This window comes from Crotalus tigris, unplaced genomic scaffold (genome assembly GCF_016545835.1).
Source record: "Crotalus tigris isolate CLP2741 ecotype Arizona unplaced genomic scaffold, ASM1654583v1 scf7180000017661.16357234195:1864864, whole genome shotgun sequence".
Lineage (NCBI taxonomy): Eukaryota > Metazoa > Chordata > Lepidosauria > Squamata > Viperidae > Crotalus > Crotalus tigris.
The window spans coordinates 251,953-271,708 of record NW_024096548.1 but is presented as its reverse complement, the minus strand read 5'-3'; the positions used below and the strand labels follow the sequence as shown (position 1 = coordinate 271,708).

The following is a 19,756-nucleotide window of genomic DNA, read 5'->3' as shown; positions in this document are numbered from 1 at the left end:
CTAGGGCCTCAGAATCTTTTTCTTATATTTATAGAGAGAGTTGAAAGCAACATCATTGACTAGATGAGAATTTGCTGGGAAAAATATAGAGGAATTTCTCTGCTAACATAGACACATGCAACACCTGAAAACGTTTTGAGAGCTCTTGAAACTGTGCTGAAGTTACTGAATCAGCCCTAAAAGTCAACTCCTAGTAGGTCCTCTTCTACAGTGGGATTCTATTGACCACTGACATTTTCTCTCTTATATAGGAGAATTCCTGCATTTTAAGACTGGAATATCATGTTCCTGCCCTCTGGTTGTTTTGGACTATACGACCCATATATCCTGACAATAGACCATGTGTAATCTGAAATATCTGGAGAGCCCCAGGATACAAATGGTTGAGCTAGAGCAGGGGTAGGCAACCTTGGCTCTTTTATGAGTCGTGGACTTCAACTCCCAGAATTCCTGAGCCACCCATGCTGAGGGGAAAGGGAGAGCTTTCCAAGCTGAGCCCTGCTGGCTCAGGAATTCTGGGAGTTGAAGTCCACGAGTCATAAAAGAGCCAAGGTGATTTAGAGGAAGTTTGGAAAGGATCTTTCAAGCTCACTTGAAGTGAAGCAACATGGTACAGACCGTCTTTGACTTACAACTGCCACTGAGCCGGGAAATTTTCTGTTGTTAAGTGAGCCATTTGTTAAGTGAGTTTTGCCCCATTTCACGGCTTTTCTTGCCACAGTTGTTAAGTGAATCATTCTGATTGTTAAGCAGTAACACGGTGGTTAAGTGAATCTGGCTTCCCCATTGACTATGCTTGTCAGGAAACCGCAATGGCTGTTCACGTGACCCCGGGACACTGCAACCGTCATAAATATGAATCAGTTGCCAAGCATTCGAATTTTGATCACGTGACCATGGGGATGCTGCAACGATTGTTAAATGTGAAGAACGGTCATGGGTCCCTTTTTTTCAGTGCCGTTGTAACATTGAACCGTCACTAAACGGCCTGTTGTAAGTGGAGGACTGTCTGTAGTTTCACAGTATCACTGAAAGAAAGTTTTGCTTTGAGGTTTCACATGATCCTAAAGCTTGGTATCATCCGTCGTTGCCTAGCCTAACATATTGTGTTGTCTTTTCTCCGCGCAAAATGATATACTTAGGATTACCTCTGGATACGAGCAAATGTCTGTAAAATATACCGAAGAGTTGAAAGTTTGATTCTTAAAAGGCAGTTGTTTGTCCAAGTCACACCAGAGCTGTGGACAAAGAAAAAAAGAATAAGAATAAGAAAAGCAGTGCAATTGTTTGGCAGAATGTTTTTTGGGAAAGGGAGGAAGAAGAAGGTTTGATTGGGCAAAGAGAGAAGCAATCTAGAACTAAGGAGAGATTTCCTGATAGTTAGAACAGTTAACCAGTGGAACAACCTGCCTCCAGAAGTTGTGAATGCTCCAACACTGGAAGTTTTTAAGAAGAGACTGGACAGCCATTTGTCTGAAATGGTATAGGATTTCCTACCTGAGCAGGAGGTTAGACTAGATGACCTCCAAGATCCCTTCCAACATAATAATGATAATAATAATAATAATAATCATCATCATCAGCAGCAGTATCACTATTACTATTACTACTACTATTAAAGAAGACAATAGTGTTAATGTCTTTGAGAACAAGCAATTAAATTTCATTTTTAAAGTATGCCATTGTGTCCACAGTAAAAAATGACAATGGTGATCTATCTATCTATCTATCTATCTATCTATCTATCTATCTATCTATCTATCTATCTATCTATCTATCTATCTATCTATCTATCTATCCATCCATCCATCCATCCATCCATCCATCCATCCATCCATCCATCCATCCATCTATCTATCTATCTATCTATCTATCTATCTATCTATCTGATGTCTCCAGCTCTGTGAGAATACTCTGGAATAAAAAAAACCACTTGGGAAAAGCAGAAAAATAACCCTGTATCTCTTGTAGAAGTCATATCCTGAGGGCAGCAGCAAACAACTGTCTTGAAATGATGAAGACCCTGTAATGCCTAGGCTGACAAAATGCTTGCATTGGAAGACATATTAAAAGGATCACCACTTAACCATATTAGAAAGCAAACCACATAGTTCCCACTTTCTTTTATCTCTGTGGGAATTTTGTGAGGCCTGCAGGCAACCTTTCCAGGTTCTAAGTATGGTTCTAGGACCGGGATTTTTTTTCCCTTGTATTATGCCCGATTTCCATTTTAATATTTCAAAAATATATATTAAAAGAGTCTTTTGTTTTAAGACACTCTTATGAAATGGGCGGCCATATAAATACGATAGATGATAAATAGATACCGTAGATAGATAGATAGATAGATAGATAGATAGATAGATAGATAGAGAGAGAGAGAGAGAGAGAGAGAGAGATATGATGATAGATAATAAATAGATGATAGATACAGATGATTGATAGATAAATGATATATGACTGATAGATGATAGATGATGATAGTGAGGATGATGATGAATAGACAGTAGACAAAGACACCAATGGGTCATCTGAGCCCCCCTGAAAGATTGAATACTCTGGGGTTTGATTTCCTCCCTCCCTCCCTCTCCTTCCTCCCTCCCTCTCCTTCCTCCCTTCCTCTCCTTCCTTCCTCCCTCCCTCTCTCCCTTTCCTCCCTCTCTCTTCTCTCTCTCCTTCCTTCCTTCCTTCCTTCCTTCCCTCCTCCCTCCCTCCCTCCCTCTCCTTCCTTCCTTCCTTCCTCCCTCCCTCCCTCCCTCCCTCCCTCTCTCCCTCCCTCCCTCTCCTTCCTTCCTTCCTTCCTTTTCCAAGGAGAAAAATATATTTAAATACTTTCATGCAAAATATCAGAAGCTACTATCCTGGGAAATCAGCTTCTCACAATCTTTCACCTTGCAGATTTTTGGGTTATAGCTCTCATCACAGCCAGCTAGAATGACAGAGTATTATGAAAGTACCAACCAGAATATTTGTAGCTCAAACCTCACAGTATAATGATAGGTTTGTAGACCAGCATATCGGAAAGGCATCGGTTTGAGTAAAGTTGCTTTTAATTTCTAGCTTATACTTTTTCTGCCCCCTTCTCCATTCAGACAACCTTTCCCTTCTTAAATACTTACAATATTGATGACGGCTCCCAGGAAATTAATCATAATTGAAGCAAAGATGACGACATTTCGGGCCAGGTAGGTCTCATTAATCCAGCAGCAAGTTTTCCGGAGCACCAGGGGTAAACATTTGTAATCCTCTGCAGTGGTTATCAGCACGAGAGCTGAATGTAATATAATTAGAATCGAAAACTGGACAATCATCGGGATCATTCTGGAGAAGGAAGTCAGACGCACATACTTAGAAGATGGAAAAGCAGCCTCCTCCTGCATTTATAGGAAGAGTAAAATCTAATGTTTCAGGGCTTCATTAACTCTTCTAATTTCATCTTCTCGGGACAGATCATCCTGGAGAATGTCTACTCATGGAGTCATTAAGAGTTTGACGCCAACTTACTGGCACTTAATCAATCCACTTTTATTCTTGTGCATGTGCATGCAATATACTTGTAGATGTAGGAGAGGAGCAGGCAAAACTGGGGGCGGAGTTAAGTATGTGATCAGCTTAGAATCCTTATGTTGCCACAAATGGTCCAACCCTCTTGAATTCCACTGACCCGAATCTAGTACCAGTTTAGTGCCCACTCAGCACTGTATTTCTATCTATTTCTATTCCTAGTAGCTATTTATTTAAGGGCACTGTTCTATTGGTGTCCACAGAATCAGAAAGAAAAAACTTCCTCCCATTTTCATCCTTATTTTTGGGAAAAAGAAAAAAAAGTAACAGAAAATGGACCACTCAGAGCCGAATGTAATATAATTAGAATTGAAAACTGGACAATCATTGGAAGCATTCTGGAGAAGGAAGTCAGACATACATACTTAGAAGATAGAAAAACAGCCTTCTCCTGCATTTATGAGTAAAATCTAATGTTTCAGGGCTTTGTTAACATTTCTAATTTCATCTTCTCAGGACAGATCATCCTGGAGAATGTCTACTCATGGAGTCATTGAGAGTATGACGCCAACTTATTGGCACTTAATCCATTTTTATTCTTGTGCATGTGCACGCAATATACTTGTAGATGTAGGAGAGGCAGAGCTGAGGGAGGGAGTTAAGTGCGTGATCAGCTTAGAATCCATATGTTGCCACAAACGGTCTTGAATCCCATTGACCCAAATCTAGTGCCAATTTAGTATTGAACTTTAGTTGACTAGATTCTTGTGTAGAGACTTGAGCAATAAATCTTAACCTATGGTCTGATCCTTTACGCCTGACTGCAGAGGACCTATACAAATATAACCTGTTCTTATATGACAGGATGACTAAAACAGTGCTTTTCTAAGACCAAATGAACTGTATGCGCAAAGAGAAACATTACAAGATAAGCATAATACTGCTTTGGAACTAAGATGAACTTTGGGATGCTAGCCAATAACCCCCACTCCTGATAACTCTTCTGAAGCTTAATAAAACCACCTTTGTACTGTTGTGTACCTCTAAGTCAGTCCTAACTTCTGATGACCCCATGGACAACTTCATGGAGTCTTCTTAGCCACATCTTCAGATGGGCCACTGACTTTTCTCTAAGGCTGAGAGACAGAGACTGGCTGAAATCCACCCACCTGGTTTCATTTCCCAGTTTCTAGCACAGTGCCTTTAACCACTACACCACACTGCCCCGATTCCAAGCACCACAATGGGGTGCTTAATGATAACTATCTTTATGCAGGAACCCAGGTTCCCTCTGCTATGGAAACTCAGGAAAATGGAAACTTTGCCGTGACTCCAGTTAATCTCTCTATTCCAACCCATGGAACTTACCTCGAAGAAGGAAGTAGACTTTGGATGGCGGTGATAAATACCAGGACAATGAATGCACACACCAAGTTTGACTTGAACACCTCGTCCCTCATTTGGGAGTACTGAAATAGAAAACAGTAGACAAAAGGAACCAAGTAAGTGAAGTTTCTAGATCAACTCTAGAAAGGGAGCGAGGCACGTGTATGAGGCTTCTGGGGAATTAGTAAACAGAGCTCAGTAAAGGAAGCATATTCCTGGGATAAGTATTAGTATATTAATAAATGAAAATATTTATAGCTGAGGATTGGAATGGGGGAGGGAAATCTTTGGTGCTTTCTGAGCTTGGTTGTTTTCTTGCAGACATTTCATTACCCTACTGGGTAACATCACCAGTGCTAGTAAGGAGTGGGTTTACTCTCAGATTATATTCTAGTGGCAAACCCCACTCCTTACTGATGTTACCCAGTTGGATAATGAAATGTCTGCAAGAAAACAATCAAGCTTAGAGAGCACCAAGGAGTCCACAATCCTCCTCCTCCTCCTCCTCCTCCTCCTCCTCCTCCTCCTCCTCCTCCTCCTCCTCCTCCTCCTCCTCCTCTTCTTCCTCCTCCTCCTCTCTCTTCTAGCACTGATGATGTTAGTTTGGGTAATGAAACGTCTGCAAGAAAACAACAAAGCTCAGAGAGCAGCAAGGATCCCACCCCCCCATTCAGTGTATTGTTTAACATCCATCCAAAGAAATATCCCATCAAAACAAACATGCTTGCAAGACCCATGGAAGAATGGCACGTCCCCAACCTAGGGGACCAGTAATTCCATCTTTGCATTGAGCTTTGCTAAGCTTGCTTAGTCACCTAGTTAGGTGCAATTTGTTTTAAAGGATAGGTGGCCCCATTGAAGGGAGAAGGTGATTTAGAAATAAAGCCAGATACGGAAAAAGTGCATCTAATGGGAATAGTTTTAGGAGCTTGCTTGAATTCTGCAGTCTCATCTGAAATAATAATAATAATAATAATAATAATAATAATAATAATAATAATAATATAGGTAGTCCTCAACTTACGATCACAATTGAGTCCAACATTTATGTTGCTAAGCGAGACAATTGCTAAGTGAGTTTTGCCTCATTTTATGACCTTTCTTGCTACAGTTGTTAAGTGAATCGCTGCAGTTGTTAAATTAGTAACATGGTTGTTAAGTGAAGCTGGCTCCCCCCCCATTGACTTTGCTGGTCAGAAGGTCACAAAAGGGGATCACGTGACCCCAGGATGCTGAAACCGTCCTAAATACGAGTCGGTTGCCAAAAATCTGAATTTTGATCACGTGACCACGGGGAGGCTGCAACGGTTGTAAGTATGAAAAACTATCATAAGTCACTTTTTTCAGTGCCGTTGTAACTTTGAATGGTCACTAAGTGAAATGTCGTAAGTCGAGGACTACCTGTACTCCAGTCTAAACTGACTGGCTGACTATGTGATGAACCACTATAATAATAACAACAAAAAGCCTTAGAAAATCTACAAATTGACAACATTTCCATCTGTCAATTAGAAAAGGCCAGACTGCTTGAATCCACACAATCTACTACCTCAATACATTATGACAGCCTAGGCCAGGGGTAGGCAACCTTGGCTCTTTTATGACTCGTGGACTTCAACTCCCAGAATTCCTGAGCCAGCATGGCTCAGCTTGGAAACCTCTCCCTTTCTCCTCAGCATGGCTGGCTCAGGAATTCTGGGAGTTGAAGTCCACGACTCATAAAAAAGAGCCAAGGCTGCCTACCCCTGGCCTAGTCCCAAAGATGCTTTTTCAGGAGGCAACTGGACTTTCTTGTTCTTCTTTGAAGACGTTTCACTTCTCATCCAAGAAGCTTCTTCAACTCTCAGCTCTCAGCTGAAGAAGCTTCTTGGAAGAGAAGAGAAATGTCTTCAAAGGAAAAAACAAGAAAGTCCAGTTGCCTCATGAAAAAGCACCTTTGGGACAACCATGGCCAGGATGACTGAGAATCTCCATAGACATATGATAGCCTAGGCAAGGGGTCTTCAAACGTGGCCCTTTTGTAACTCCCAGAATTCCTCAAAATTCCTCAGAATTCCTCAAAATTCCTCAGGCATGCTGGCTGAGGAATTCTGGGAGTTGAAGTCCACAAGTCACAAAAGGGCCAAGTTTGAAAACCCCTGGCCTAGGTTGTTGGGAATGAAAGGACAACATTAGCTAAACAACTGGCAGCTGCAATTTCACATTGTTGGCCTCAACCTATAACCATCCCTTGACTGACAGTTCAAAGTTATGATGGGCCCCCACAAAAGGGATTTATGATCCGTTTTGTAAGTTCCCACACTGAGGCCCACCCCCTTGTGTAGTCGCATGACTGCATTCTTGCTGCTTGGCAACCGGCTCTCCCTTATGGCTGATTGTAGCATCTCATGGTCACATGACCACAATTTACAGTGGTTTTTTTTTTTTAACCAAAAAACAGCATTCCCACTTTCATCAAAATTGGGCCATAGGAAATAATAGATTTGCTTTACAACCCTAGCATTCACTTAATGACTGTCACAAAAAGGGACATAAATTTAGGTCAGTTCCAATCGTCATGACTTACAACCGTGATGGGCATACGTCAAGGACTATCTGTACACAATTACAACAGGAACCCACTAGATCAGGGGTAGGCAACTTCGCCTCTTTTATGACTCATGGACTTCAACTCCCAGAATTCCTGAGTCAGCTATGCTGACTCAGGAATTCTGGGAGTTGAAGTCCATGAGTCATTAAAGAGCCGAGGTTGCCTACCCCTGCACTAGATTGTGACTGTTATGCACAGGTCTGTGGTAAATGTGTCTTGAGATATCAGGACCATTTGGGTTTCACAAGGTTGTTTAGCTATTGAATCATCCATTGCAGTCATTAAGGGAGGAGTGCCAATTTTTTCGAATTGCTGAACATTTTCACGCTGTTGAGAAGATATGCAGGACATAATTGGATGTGTAGCACTGATTCATTCGAATAACTTCCTATCACTCCCTTGTTGCAATATTCCTCTCTTTATTATTGTCAAGCCCCAAACCAGGAGTGGCAATTGATGATTCTCCCAAGCTTTCTTTTGCTGTTGTTTCACACTTGTAGGGAAAAAAAAATCTTGCCAGAATGAGGACTCTACTATCTTCATCTATAATAAACTAGGTCAGTGGTGGCGAATCTATGGCACGCGTGCCAGAGGCGGCACTCGGAGCCCTCTCTGTGGGCACATGTGCCGTTGCCTCAGCCTCACCTCCTCCCTTGACCCTCTCCTTTCCAGCAGCCCCCCTGGAGGAGAGTTGCCCCCAATCATGGCCCACACGGAGCAGTGCAGCCAAGGACATGGCAGCCAGGCAGTGTAGACAAGACTCTGCCCTCATGCCCCATCATGCACAGTTGATGCTGCGGGGCGTGGACAGAGGGCATGGCCACCATGGTGCTGCTTGGCTGCCTAGATGATCTGCAGCGGACCCTGGAGGCGGTGAGTGGCCCTGTGGGCAGGTGGGGTGGTGATGGAGCAGGGGTGGGGCAGGGGGTGGAGCGGGAGCGGGGCCAGTTTTTGGCCACTCAGTCTCTAAAAGGTTCGCCATCACTGAATTAGGTGAACTATTAGGGAGGAGCTGTCTTCACCCTCTCTCTCACACACAGAATATCTGGGCTGAGTTGCCTCTTACTTCTCTAGAAAGCACCCCTCCCTCCCAGAATCCACTTCCTCATTGATTCCATCACATTTATACTTGTATATATTTCTCTTGGTGGGGCCGGGGTGGTGGTAGATAAGCATAACAGATAAGGACATTTTGTGGGGGCAGGTGGCCAAAAAAGTCTAAGTGGTGGCTAGATGACTACAGTCCCATCCCATCCCTAGAGCTGTTGTGACAGGACATTCACCCAGTCAGCCTTTTAGCTGATACTTTTAAGAAAGAAAGAAAGAAAGAAAGAAAGAAAGAAAGAAAGGAAGGAAGGAAGGAAGGAAGGAAGGAAGGAAGGAAGGAAGGAAGGAAGGAGGGAAGGAAAGAAGGAAGGAAGGAAGGAAGAAATTAGAGGAGCTGACATATTTATAGCTGTGAAATTATTCGCGGTTCCTCGAAAAGGGACGAATTCGATGACTGTCGAGATGGCTGAGCCTTCTCTGTTTTCAGTACTTTGCAAAGTGATGGGGTTTAAGTGCTTTGGATGCCCTCGGAAAGGGCTGTCATCAAGATAGCCTTGAGATGCTGGAAGATGCTTTCCAAAGAGGATGCTCTAAGTACCTGGAAAATAACAGGCTCTTGGGCTGAAGAGGCAGGTAGAAGATCTCGGCAGGGTAAATTACCCGTCCTTTTTTGAAAGCTTTAAATTAGACAGGCACGTTATGGGGAAGCATGGAGCAGAAATCGTTGGAATTAAAACCAGAGGCAGATTTTGAGCTGGAGCATATAGTTGGCATTATAGGTTGTCCTCGACTTACAACGGTTCTTCTGGTGACCATTTAAAGTTACGGCGGCACTTAAAAAAAGTGAACTACGATCATTTTTACGATGCTGTTGCAGCATCCTCAAGGCCACGGGATCAACATTTAGATGCTTGGCAACTGGGATGTATTTATGACGGTTTTGCAGTATCCTAGACTCACGTGATCTCTTTTTTGCGACTGTTTGACAAGCAAAGTCAATGGGGAAACCAGATTCACTCAACAACTGTGTTACTAACTTAACCACCAGAGTGATTCGCTTAACAACTGTGGCACGAAATGTTGTAAAGTGGGGCAAAATTCACTTAACAACAGTCTCATTTAGCAACAGAAATGCTGGGCTTAATTGCGGTTGTAAGTCGAGGACTCTCTGTACTGATAAAACTCAAGACCCATATCTTACAAAAGAATATTGTAGTAACCCTGGGAGGAGAGGGGCTATTTTCCTAACTCCTTGATATCTCTACCTGATCAGAAGGAGATTTGGACCTACTGATGTTGTGTTCTCCTTCTTGGGTTGATGTTCATTTCAGGAAGGAAAGGTGAAGCAAAGAGTAAGACGATAATGGGAAAGAAGGTCTTATGGAGTGAATTTGACCCAAATCTTCCAACCAAGAGCTTTTTCTGTTCTGTAACTCAAGGTCTTGGCATGTTGATCGTATGTCTTCATGGAATCGGGAGAAGCTTCCCAGAGAAGATGATTACAGTAGAGTTGGAGTCTAAAACGTACGAAGAACGGTTGCAAGAATTGGGTATGGCCACTCTAGAGAAAAAAAAGGACTAGGGGATGAGATGATAGCAGCGTTCCAATATTTGAGGGGCTGCCACAAAGAAGAGGGGGTGGGTCAACCTATTTTCCAAAGCACCAGAAGGCAAGACAAGAAACAATGGATGGAAACTGATCAAAGAGAGAAGCAACTCTAAAACTAAGGGGAAATTTTCTAACAGTGAGAACAATTAACCAGTGGAACGGCTTGCCTTCAGAAGTTGTGGGTGCTCCATCACTGGAGGCTTTTAAGAAGAGACTGGGCAGTCACTTGTCTGAAATGGTAAAGGGTTTCCTGACTGAGGAGAGGTTTGGACTAGAAGACCTCCAAGGTCCCTTCCAACTCTATTTATTTATTTAATTTATTTATATGCCGCCCAATCCCAAAGGACTCAGGGCGGCGTACAAAATTAAAACAATCATCGAGAATAAGACAATAAAATAATTCAATCATACCGCAAGTCCAATCATGTCCCGCCCCCCCCCCCCGGGGACATCAGCCCCAGGCCTGCCGGAACAGGAGAGTTTTAACGGCTTTCTTAAAGGCTGGCAGGGTGGGAGTTGTTCGAACCTCGGGGGGAAGTTGATTCCACCAGGTCGGAGCCACCACAGAAAAGGCTCTTCTGTTCAATCTAAGGAGAGCCGGTTATCTTTGAGTACCTTCTCACATTTCACTTAATCAGGTTTATAAATGCTTTCTTGGAACATCTTCTTTTTGCCAGGTCTTCTGGGATCTCATCTCAAGTCATGAGTGAGATAGGCTTATTCAGCCTTAGCTATACTGGTAGTCAATTTAACTTCTTCTTCCTCCTTTCTTTACATCAAGGTCATCCAAGGGCAACCAGAAGGTCAAATCTGTTATGCTTCAGCACCGAGCAGGTGAAGGACAGCCAAGGTATTCAGTGATTGGAGAAGAATAAAAGAGGCAGGATAGCAATGAATACAATAATAGGAGCAACAGATTTTATGCTGGTCTGGTTTTTAACCCACTCAAGGATGGATGAAGAACATCAGCCCATGGGAAAGGTCTTGATTTTTGGAAATTGGCTGCTTAAGTCTGATCATTCCTGGCCATCGACCAAACTAGGAAATGATGGAATCCAACAATGGAATTGGTTAAAAATAATCATCTAAGAAACACCAAGCCAAGTGTTTAAGATTTTTCTTCTCAGGAGAAACAGAACTTAAGTTTTTTTTAGGTACGTTCTAACCTCTTTCTTGAGCTCAACTCATGTCTGGTCACCTAAGGAGGGGCACTCAAACAACATCTGTCCCTTTTCCCTCTTCCTTAACGGAGAGGTGATATGAGTGATCATATCTCTCAAGGATACAGACCCTAAAAGAAAATCTGTATCATTATTAATAAAAATGTTGTAAATGTGTCGGAAAGTAATATTTTCCAATAAAGACCTTTTAACGGAATACTTCTGCTGATCTAAGTGGATTTAAGGTCTCAGAGATTTTAACCACAAATCAGATAAAGTCAGCCACCAAGAGTATAATTCATTTGTACAGTAGCTTTTTATTTAAGGGCATTGTTCTATTGGTGTCCACAGAATCAGAAAGAAAAAACCTCCTCCCATTTTCATCCTTATTTTTGGGAAAAAGAAAAAAAAAGTAACAGAAAATGGTCCACTCAGAGCCGAATGTAATATAATTAGAATTGAAAACTGGACAATCATTGGAAGCATTCTGGAGAAGGAAGTCAGACACACATACTTAGAAGATAGAAAAACAGACTTTTCCTGCATTTATAGGAAGAGTAAAATCTAATGTTTCAGGTCTCCGTTAACTCTTCTAATTTCATCTTCTAAGGACAGATCATCCTGCAGAATGTCTACTCATGGAGTCATTAAGAGTTTGACGCCAACTTACTGGCACTTAATCAATCCATTTTTATTCTTGTGCATGTGCATGCAATATACTTGTAGATGTAGGAGGCAGAGCTGGGGGTGGAGTTAAGTACGTGATCAGCTTAGAATCCTTATATTGCCACAAATGGTCCAACCCTCTTGAATTCCACTGACCTGAATCTAGTACCAGTTTAGTGCCCACTCAGCACTCTATTTCAGCAGCATATTCTTAGGTGCTGAGGGTCACAGAATCACTACTGGGGGGGAAGACGTACTATGACTGTGAACCCCAAGTGACTCATTCAATTTTAAAGATATAAGAAGTGTTTCACCCCATAGCTTTGGGTTGCTGGTTTCTTACTATTCATACTCCCTCTATATAATGTATATAGTTATATAAGCTCTACATAAGTGTTAACCCCTCTGCTGTTCTCTTATCCATCAGCTTGCTAAACCTCATGGCTTAGTCAACAAAACATACATCATAGCACAGGCTCTGCCTAACAAAATAAATTACATTACAACTTCATATCTCCTTAGTCTAGTCTAGCATGCAACGTGCACCCAACCAAAATTTCCTGTTCATTTTATCCTTTGGTATCTTATTTTCAAACCAACCAATTCTTTGTCATACAAGTTATCTGAACTCATAACGAGGGAAATTATAGAAAAAGGGGTGGAAACCTATCGAAGTGAGATCCAAGCTAAAACTAAGAAGAAATTTCTTGACAGTAGGAACAATTAATTGGTGGAATGTGCTGCCTTCAGGATGGTATAGGGTCTCCTGCTCGAGTAGGGGGTTGGACTAGAAGACCTCCAAGGTCCCTTCCAACTCTGTTTTTTCTGTTATTTTGAAGCCCGGGGAGAGACCTTGGCTAATTGAAAAGAAGGGAGCTTCAGGGAAGCAAAAGCACCTCAAATGAGACCAAGAAGTAAAGAAGAAATGTGGAAACCATAAACTTGTATGTGTGATTGGTTAGCCAAATGAAATGACACAAATTGTAATGATGGCAAGAAGAAACAAGAACAACATAATTGTCAATGCTGCTAACATTGGATGTTCTTGCTTTGACAACATATGAAGATGCAGCCTTTTTCTTTCTTATGCTTTACTCTTAGAATTAGATGGTGCTGGGGGAGGAGGCGGAATGTGGTGGGAGTTAGTTAGACATAACAATATTGTACTAGTGTGTGAAATAAGAAATGATAAGAATGGGCGGGTAGCAGAACAGGAGGGAAAGCCTGCATTTCAAACTAATTTGACAATGTGATTTATGACTGTTAATTGAAGGAGGGAATTGTGCTTTGATACTATGTGCTCAGGGGAGGAGAATCCAGTTTTGGGCTTCAACTGTGTTAGTGCTGATGCTATGCTACTCAAATAAAGATTCTTTAAGGTAAACAATGCCTCTAAGTTCTTTGAAGAGTTTCATCCGTCGGAACCATGACAATAATATGTCAGATGTTTATATAGTCTCATCTTGGGTACCTTTACTTCCCTGAAGCTCCCTCTTTTTCACTTACCCATGGTCTCTCTTCTGGATTCCTTGTTCTACAATAACAAGTGAGTTGCACCCAATTTCACCACCTTTCTCCCCATAGTTGTTAAGCGAATCACTGCAGTTTTCATGTAGCAGTTAAGCAAATCTAGCTTCGCCCGTTGATTTTTGCTTGCCAGAAGATGGCTGAGAAGGTTGCAGATGACAATCACGTGACCCTGGGATGAGGCAACTGTTGTAAATACACGCCAGTTGCCAAGCAACCAAATTCTGATCACATGACTATGGGAATGCTGCAACAGTTGTAAGTGCGAGGGCCAGTTGTAAGTCACTTTTTTCAGTGCAGTTGGAACATCATACAGTCACTAAATGAATGGTTGTAAGTCAAAGATTACCTGCATACCATTTTGGGGATTCACACCATAGATTAAACTATAAGTAACCAAATATGTTAAAATGTTGCATAATAGGTCTGTCACCATCTTTATCTCTCTCTTCATTTCTCTCTCTCTCTGACTCTGACTCTTTCTGTCTCTACCTCCACCTCTGCCTCTGCCTCCACCTCGGCCTCCATCTCCCATCTCCCATCTCCACCTCCACCTCCACTTCCACTTCCACCTCCACCTCCATCTCCACCTCTGCCTCCGCCTCCGCCTCCGCCTCCATCTCCCATCTCCCATCTCCACCTCCACCTCCACTTCCACTTCCACCTCCATCTCCACCTCTGCCTCCGCCTCCGCCTCCGCCTCCGCCTCCATCTCCCATCTCCCATCTCCACCTCCACTTCCACTTCCACCTCCATCTCCACTTCCACCTCTACCTCTGCCTCTGCCTCCACCTCCACCTCGGCCTGAATCTCCTGTCTCCCATCTCCACTGCCACCTCCACCTCCACCACCACCTCCATCTCCATCTCCACCTCTCATCTCCACCTACACCTATACCTACACCTACAGCTCCCATCTCCACCTCCACCTCCATCTCCCATCTTCACCTCCATCTATCTAAGTTTAAATTGTTGTGCAAAGGCATCTCTTAAGTCTTGATCTGACCTAGCTAAGCAGCGCAACTTTTCCCAGAGCTACATTTAGTCTCTGGATGTCACATGCAGATGACAAAGAAAGACAGTTGTCCCTGGGGAGAAGAAGGAAAACCCTATGTCTGATTTAACTAAACTGTAATTTATTAAATATGGTGACTACCGCATCCTCCCTATATTCCAGTTTTCCTTCTCTGATCCCATCCAAGGCAACTGGGGGCAACTTGTGGTGGGAGCTTTTAGTTTTCATTAAGCTTTCAGGAGCTGCCCACGGACTCCAGATCTCAGAATCTGCAATCCTTTATGTCCAAAGGAATCTTAATAGCTCCATCTTGGAGAGATGGGTTGGGAAGAAAGGGAAAAGGAGATTCAGAAGTGAAACCCACTGCCATTTTGCCTTTGCTAATCAACAGTCAACTGCAAGTCAATCTGAGTTGGCAAAAGTCAATCTATCAAGACCCAGCTACCTTATGTTCCAGGCCAGAGTCTTTAAACATCAGGGAAAAAGGCTTGATATGCTCTCTTCGCAACTTATCGCCACTCCGCAAGTCGATGGTGTGTTCTATTCTCTTGTTAATTTCCTCAGGCCCAGACTGGACATGCAAAGCTTGTGCAAGATGGTTTGGAAGCAGATTTATTGAATTTCTTGTTAGGGCAGCCAGAGTCTAGGGGAAAGCACATGCAAAAAGAATAAACCGGCTAGTCCCCTTGTGGGTTAAAAAAAATGCAAAATGTTCTGTTCTTTTTTTTTTTTTTCAGTGATCACGTCGCATTGCAAAACTGTTAAAACGGCATTCCATGCAATTCATTCATCCAGCCATCTGAACATTTGAGGAGGAGGAGGAGGAGGAGAAAGAGGAGGAGGCTCAGCTAGCAAAGGGCATCCAAGAAGAACAAGCAAACTCTCAAGTGGCGTTGAGCCTCCTGCTTTGTCTGCTTAACATTCATCTTGTCATACATCGCTTTAAAAGGGAGAATGAAGTTGGGTATGGAATGGGACAACTCACCATGGCAACTCACCGCAGGACAACTTAACAATTCTATTTAATTACTTAACATCATTAAACATCATTTTACTTTTTGTCATTCACATTATCCTTTGTTCCTCCTTTCGCATCCTTTCTTGAATGGTTGCATCCCACCGTTTCTTCAATATTAGTCTCATTCTTGTCCTGCCGCGAGTTGGCTGGCCCACAGTGAGTGGGTCACGGCGGGTTGTCCCACAGCAAGTTGACGGTGTCGAGTTGTCCTGGGATGAGTTGGTCACAGGGAGTTGGCTATGGTGAGTTGTCCTAGACCAGTGGTGGCGAACCTATGGCACGGGTGCCAGAGGCGGCACTCAGAGCCCTCTCTGTGGGCACGTGCACCGTCGCCCCAGTCCTAGGCCTTCAACTGGGTTTTATAAAACCTTTTCACTTTAGGCCTCCGCCACCGTGTGCAAAAAAAAAAAAAAAAAAAGTTCAATCAATCAATTTCAACTTCTCACAGGAAAAAAAATCTTGCAAAGTTGGAATTGATTGATTGAACTTTTTAGTCCCACCCAATCTGCCATTACCACCGCAGCCACGCCCACCCAATGGGCCACACCCACCAGCACCCGATGATGCATAAATGGGTTTTGGGTTGCAGTTTGGGCACTCGGTCTCTAAAAGGTTCACCATCACTGTCCTAGACCCAGGTGGGCAACCTATGAAATTCACTGAAATGTTGTTCAGAACAGGAGACCTAACACACCCTTTTTCTTACCCAACCATAAAGGAGTATGAGGAACATGATCCCAGGAAGAAAAGGATCATTTCCATATTAGAACTGGGGTACAGCACCCCAGATCTGTGCTCAGGCATTTGGAGGGATTCGTGCTGACACATCTGCAGACAGTTGTGCCTTGCACTGGACACAATAAGAACTCTGGTGCTCTCTGAGCTTTGTGGCTTGCTTGCAGACATTGCATTACTTGGCTAGGTAACATCATCAGTGCTATGAGTGTGAAGTTTGCTTCCTGTTTCTATGCAGTAGTTTGCCCCAGTAAGGAGAACCCACCCCAAGCAGATTCTGTGCATCGACAGCCTTGAAACAAGACAGAGACAACCACACCTTTTGACTTTGATCAGACATAGATCTGAGCATACTTTCACTGCACATCGTCAATTCTTTCTAAGGCTGTGAATTATGGGCTTCTTTGAAACATTTTAGATAATTTACTCATCCGGTCAATGCTTCTTGCCCTCTCTTGCAAGCATCCACCAGAAGTATATCCTGGTGGGAACAAATGCATTGGACCTAATGCATCTCTAAGATCCTTAGGCAGAGAGTCACTCTGTGAGTGAGATGGGTGGTTTCTAAATGAAATAATGAATGAATGAATGAATGAATGAATGAATGGATGGATGGATGGATGAATGATAGCTAGCTACCTAGCTTGCTTGCACAGATCTCTAGAAAGGTTACAGGCAGACCTCAACTTCTGATTATCCAACCTTTCCATTGCTAAGCCAGGCAGCTCTTAAGTAAGTTTTGCCCCATTTTATGACCTTCTGCTGTTAAGTGAATCACTGCAGTTGTTAAATGAATCCTGTGGTCATTAAGCAAATCTGGCTTCTCCCATTGACTTTGCTTATTAGAAACCAGCTGGGTAGGTTACCAATGGTGATCACATGAACCTGCGACAGTGCAACTGTCATAAATACATGCCAGTTGCCAAGAGCTGGGATTTTGATCACGTGACCATGGGGAATACTGCCACGGTCATAATTGTGAAAACAAGTCACTTTTTCTCAGTGCCGTTGCAACTTTGAACAGTCACCAAAGGAATGGCTATGAGTTGAGGACTACCTGTAGAAGCATGATCAAGGGAATGTGCTTACAAATATTCTGTATCAAGGCACCTTCCTGAAGTTCCTGATCTGTAAAAATTTCTCAACACCTTCTACTGAAGGCACCATGGACCTTTGTCCAGACCTTCACACTTCAGTGCACAAAGATCTATGCAGGAGCCTTCTGTGAATGTGTAGGCATGTGTCCACACAGTGGAAGCACTCATAGGTGTGCTATGGCAGCGCATTGGAAAGCAGGCAGTATCAGCTAGGATCGTGTTTTTAACCCTTGTGCAACGTTTAGGCAAGATTTCTAGCTTGCTCCCTGATTATTTATGTAACGGGGAGGGGGGTGCTATACCTGGTAGCTTCTCCATGTTCTTATGGGAATAATCAGTGTTATTTGCTCTGCAGAGTGAGATGGGAAGCATATACAATAAATTACATAGATGATAGATAGATAGATAGATAGATAGATAGATAGATAGATAGATAGATAGATAGATAGATAGACAGACAGACAGATATAGATGACAGATAGATGATAGAAGATACAATAGATGATAAATGCTAGATTATAATAGGAGAGATAGATAGATAGATAGATAGATAGATAGATAGATAGATAGATAGACAGACAGACAGACAGATATAGATGACAGATAGATGATAGAAGATACAATAGATGATAAATGCTAGATTATAATAGGAGAGATAGATAGATAGATAGATAGATAGATAGATAGATAGATAGATAGATAGATAGATAGATAGATATAGATGACAGATAGATGACAGGAGATACAATAGATGATAAATGCTAGATTATGATAGGAGAGATAGATAGACAGACAGACAGACAGACAGATATAGATGACAGATAGATGACAGAAGATACAATAGATGATAAATGCTAGATTATGATAGGAGATAGAGATAGTTAGACAGACAGACAGACAGACAGACAGAGACAGACATACAGACAGTGCCAGGGAAGTTGATTGTTATAAAAATAGTCATAGCTCCTGCATTTTTTTTAACATTTACATTCCAAAAATTTGTTTGTTTCCTGGTTTGTTTGTTTTACAGATGGAATCTTATGAGAGAACCATTGGGAGAACTTCAGAGAGTTTAATTTGAAAGCAGTTCAGTCCAATCTCTAAATCAAATTGAATTGGAAAGTTGAATTGTATCATCAAATTAAATGGGACGCCTTTTGGATGGAATCAAAGATGCTGGGCTGTCTATCTATGGCACTATATATTTTTTTTACATATAGTATATATAAATATAAATATACAAAACCTATTCAGAATTCAAAATTAAATCCACCCAATTTGATGGTTTGACTTGGGATTTCCAAATCAGACCAAATCTGCATAGGTTTGAAGTATTGAATTGAATCATCTTGATTTTCCAAAGCACCAGAAGGCAAGACAAGAAACAATGGATGGAAACTAATCAAGGAGAGAAGCAACCTAGAACTGAGGAGAAACTTCCTAACAATGAGAACAAATAATCAGTGGATCAACTTGCCTTCTGAACTTATAGGTGCTCCAACAGTGGAGTTTTTTAAAAAAAAGATTGGGCAATCATTTGTCTGGAATGGGGTTGGACTAGAAGACCTCCAAGGTCCCTTCCAACTCTATTATTCTGTTCTGTTAAACAAATAAATGCTTCAGACTGGATGTGGGCTGATTTGCACATCTCTGCTAATTATGCACAGTCACGCCTGCTGAGATTCCCCATTCTACACAATTATTAAAAATGTACTGCTTTTTAAACCATGCTTCTGGCTAGGGTTTATTTCCATATGCTTTTCTGAGCGTGAATGACTTCTGTGTAATTGCAAATAAATAAACTAAGAAGAAGGGAGGAGGAACAGAAGAGAGGAGAGATGTTCATAAAAACACATACAACAGCATTATAAACCTTATAAAATGAGAAAGGAAAGAATTTTGGTAGCTCAGGGTTGAACTACTGTACTTTGTGCTCTCTGAGCTTAGTTGTTTTCTTGCAGACTGATGATGCTACCTAGTTGGGTAATGAAACATTCAAAAGAAAGCAACCAAGCTCAGAGAGCACCAAGGTCTGACGCAAAATGAGAAAGCTATCACATTTAAGATGTCAAATAAACAAATAACTAAATCCATGCAGCACAATTTAGTTCCTCAAAACATTTAAACAGCAGGGCCTAACAGCTATCCAAGGGTGATTTGAAGGAAAGAGGCAAATATTTCCTTCTCATACTGATTAATATCTATCTTCTGAAAGCAGGATGCTGCAAAAACTCCGATATTACTGGTTCCATGTGGTGATGTCTACTGGAAGATACGCTGAATAGGATATTTCATAAGGAGAGAAGATGGTTCTATTCTGATACCATCTTTAATACTTTGCAGCTTAAACTTTTCCAGATCTGCTTCAGGGGCTCAGCCGGTCCTGCTTGCAAGTAAATGTGC

General features: G+C 42.1%; 1 protein-coding gene across 3 annotated transcripts in view; it reads right to left on the bottom strand.

Annotated features, from left to right (window-relative positions):
- The window catches only part of ADCY8 (adenylate cyclase 8), a 122,299-nt gene that overhangs the window by 23,847 nt on the left and 78,696 nt on the right, over positions 1–19,756 (bottom strand). For 2 of the 3 annotated variants that reach the window (XM_039335799.1, XM_039335800.1), the window contains exons 8-11: positions 14,949–15,146; positions 4,873–4,973; positions 3,120–3,321; positions 1,149–1,238 (exon numbers count right to left, since the gene is read on the bottom strand). In XM_039335799.1, the coding sequence (XP_039191733.1) occupies positions 1,149–1,238; positions 3,120–3,321; positions 4,873–4,973; positions 14,949–15,146 (591 nt within the window). The remainder of the gene's footprint in view (positions 1–1,148; positions 1,239–3,119; positions 3,322–4,872; positions 4,974–14,948; positions 15,147–19,756) is intronic. The other variant, XM_039335801.1, reaches the window with a different exon arrangement.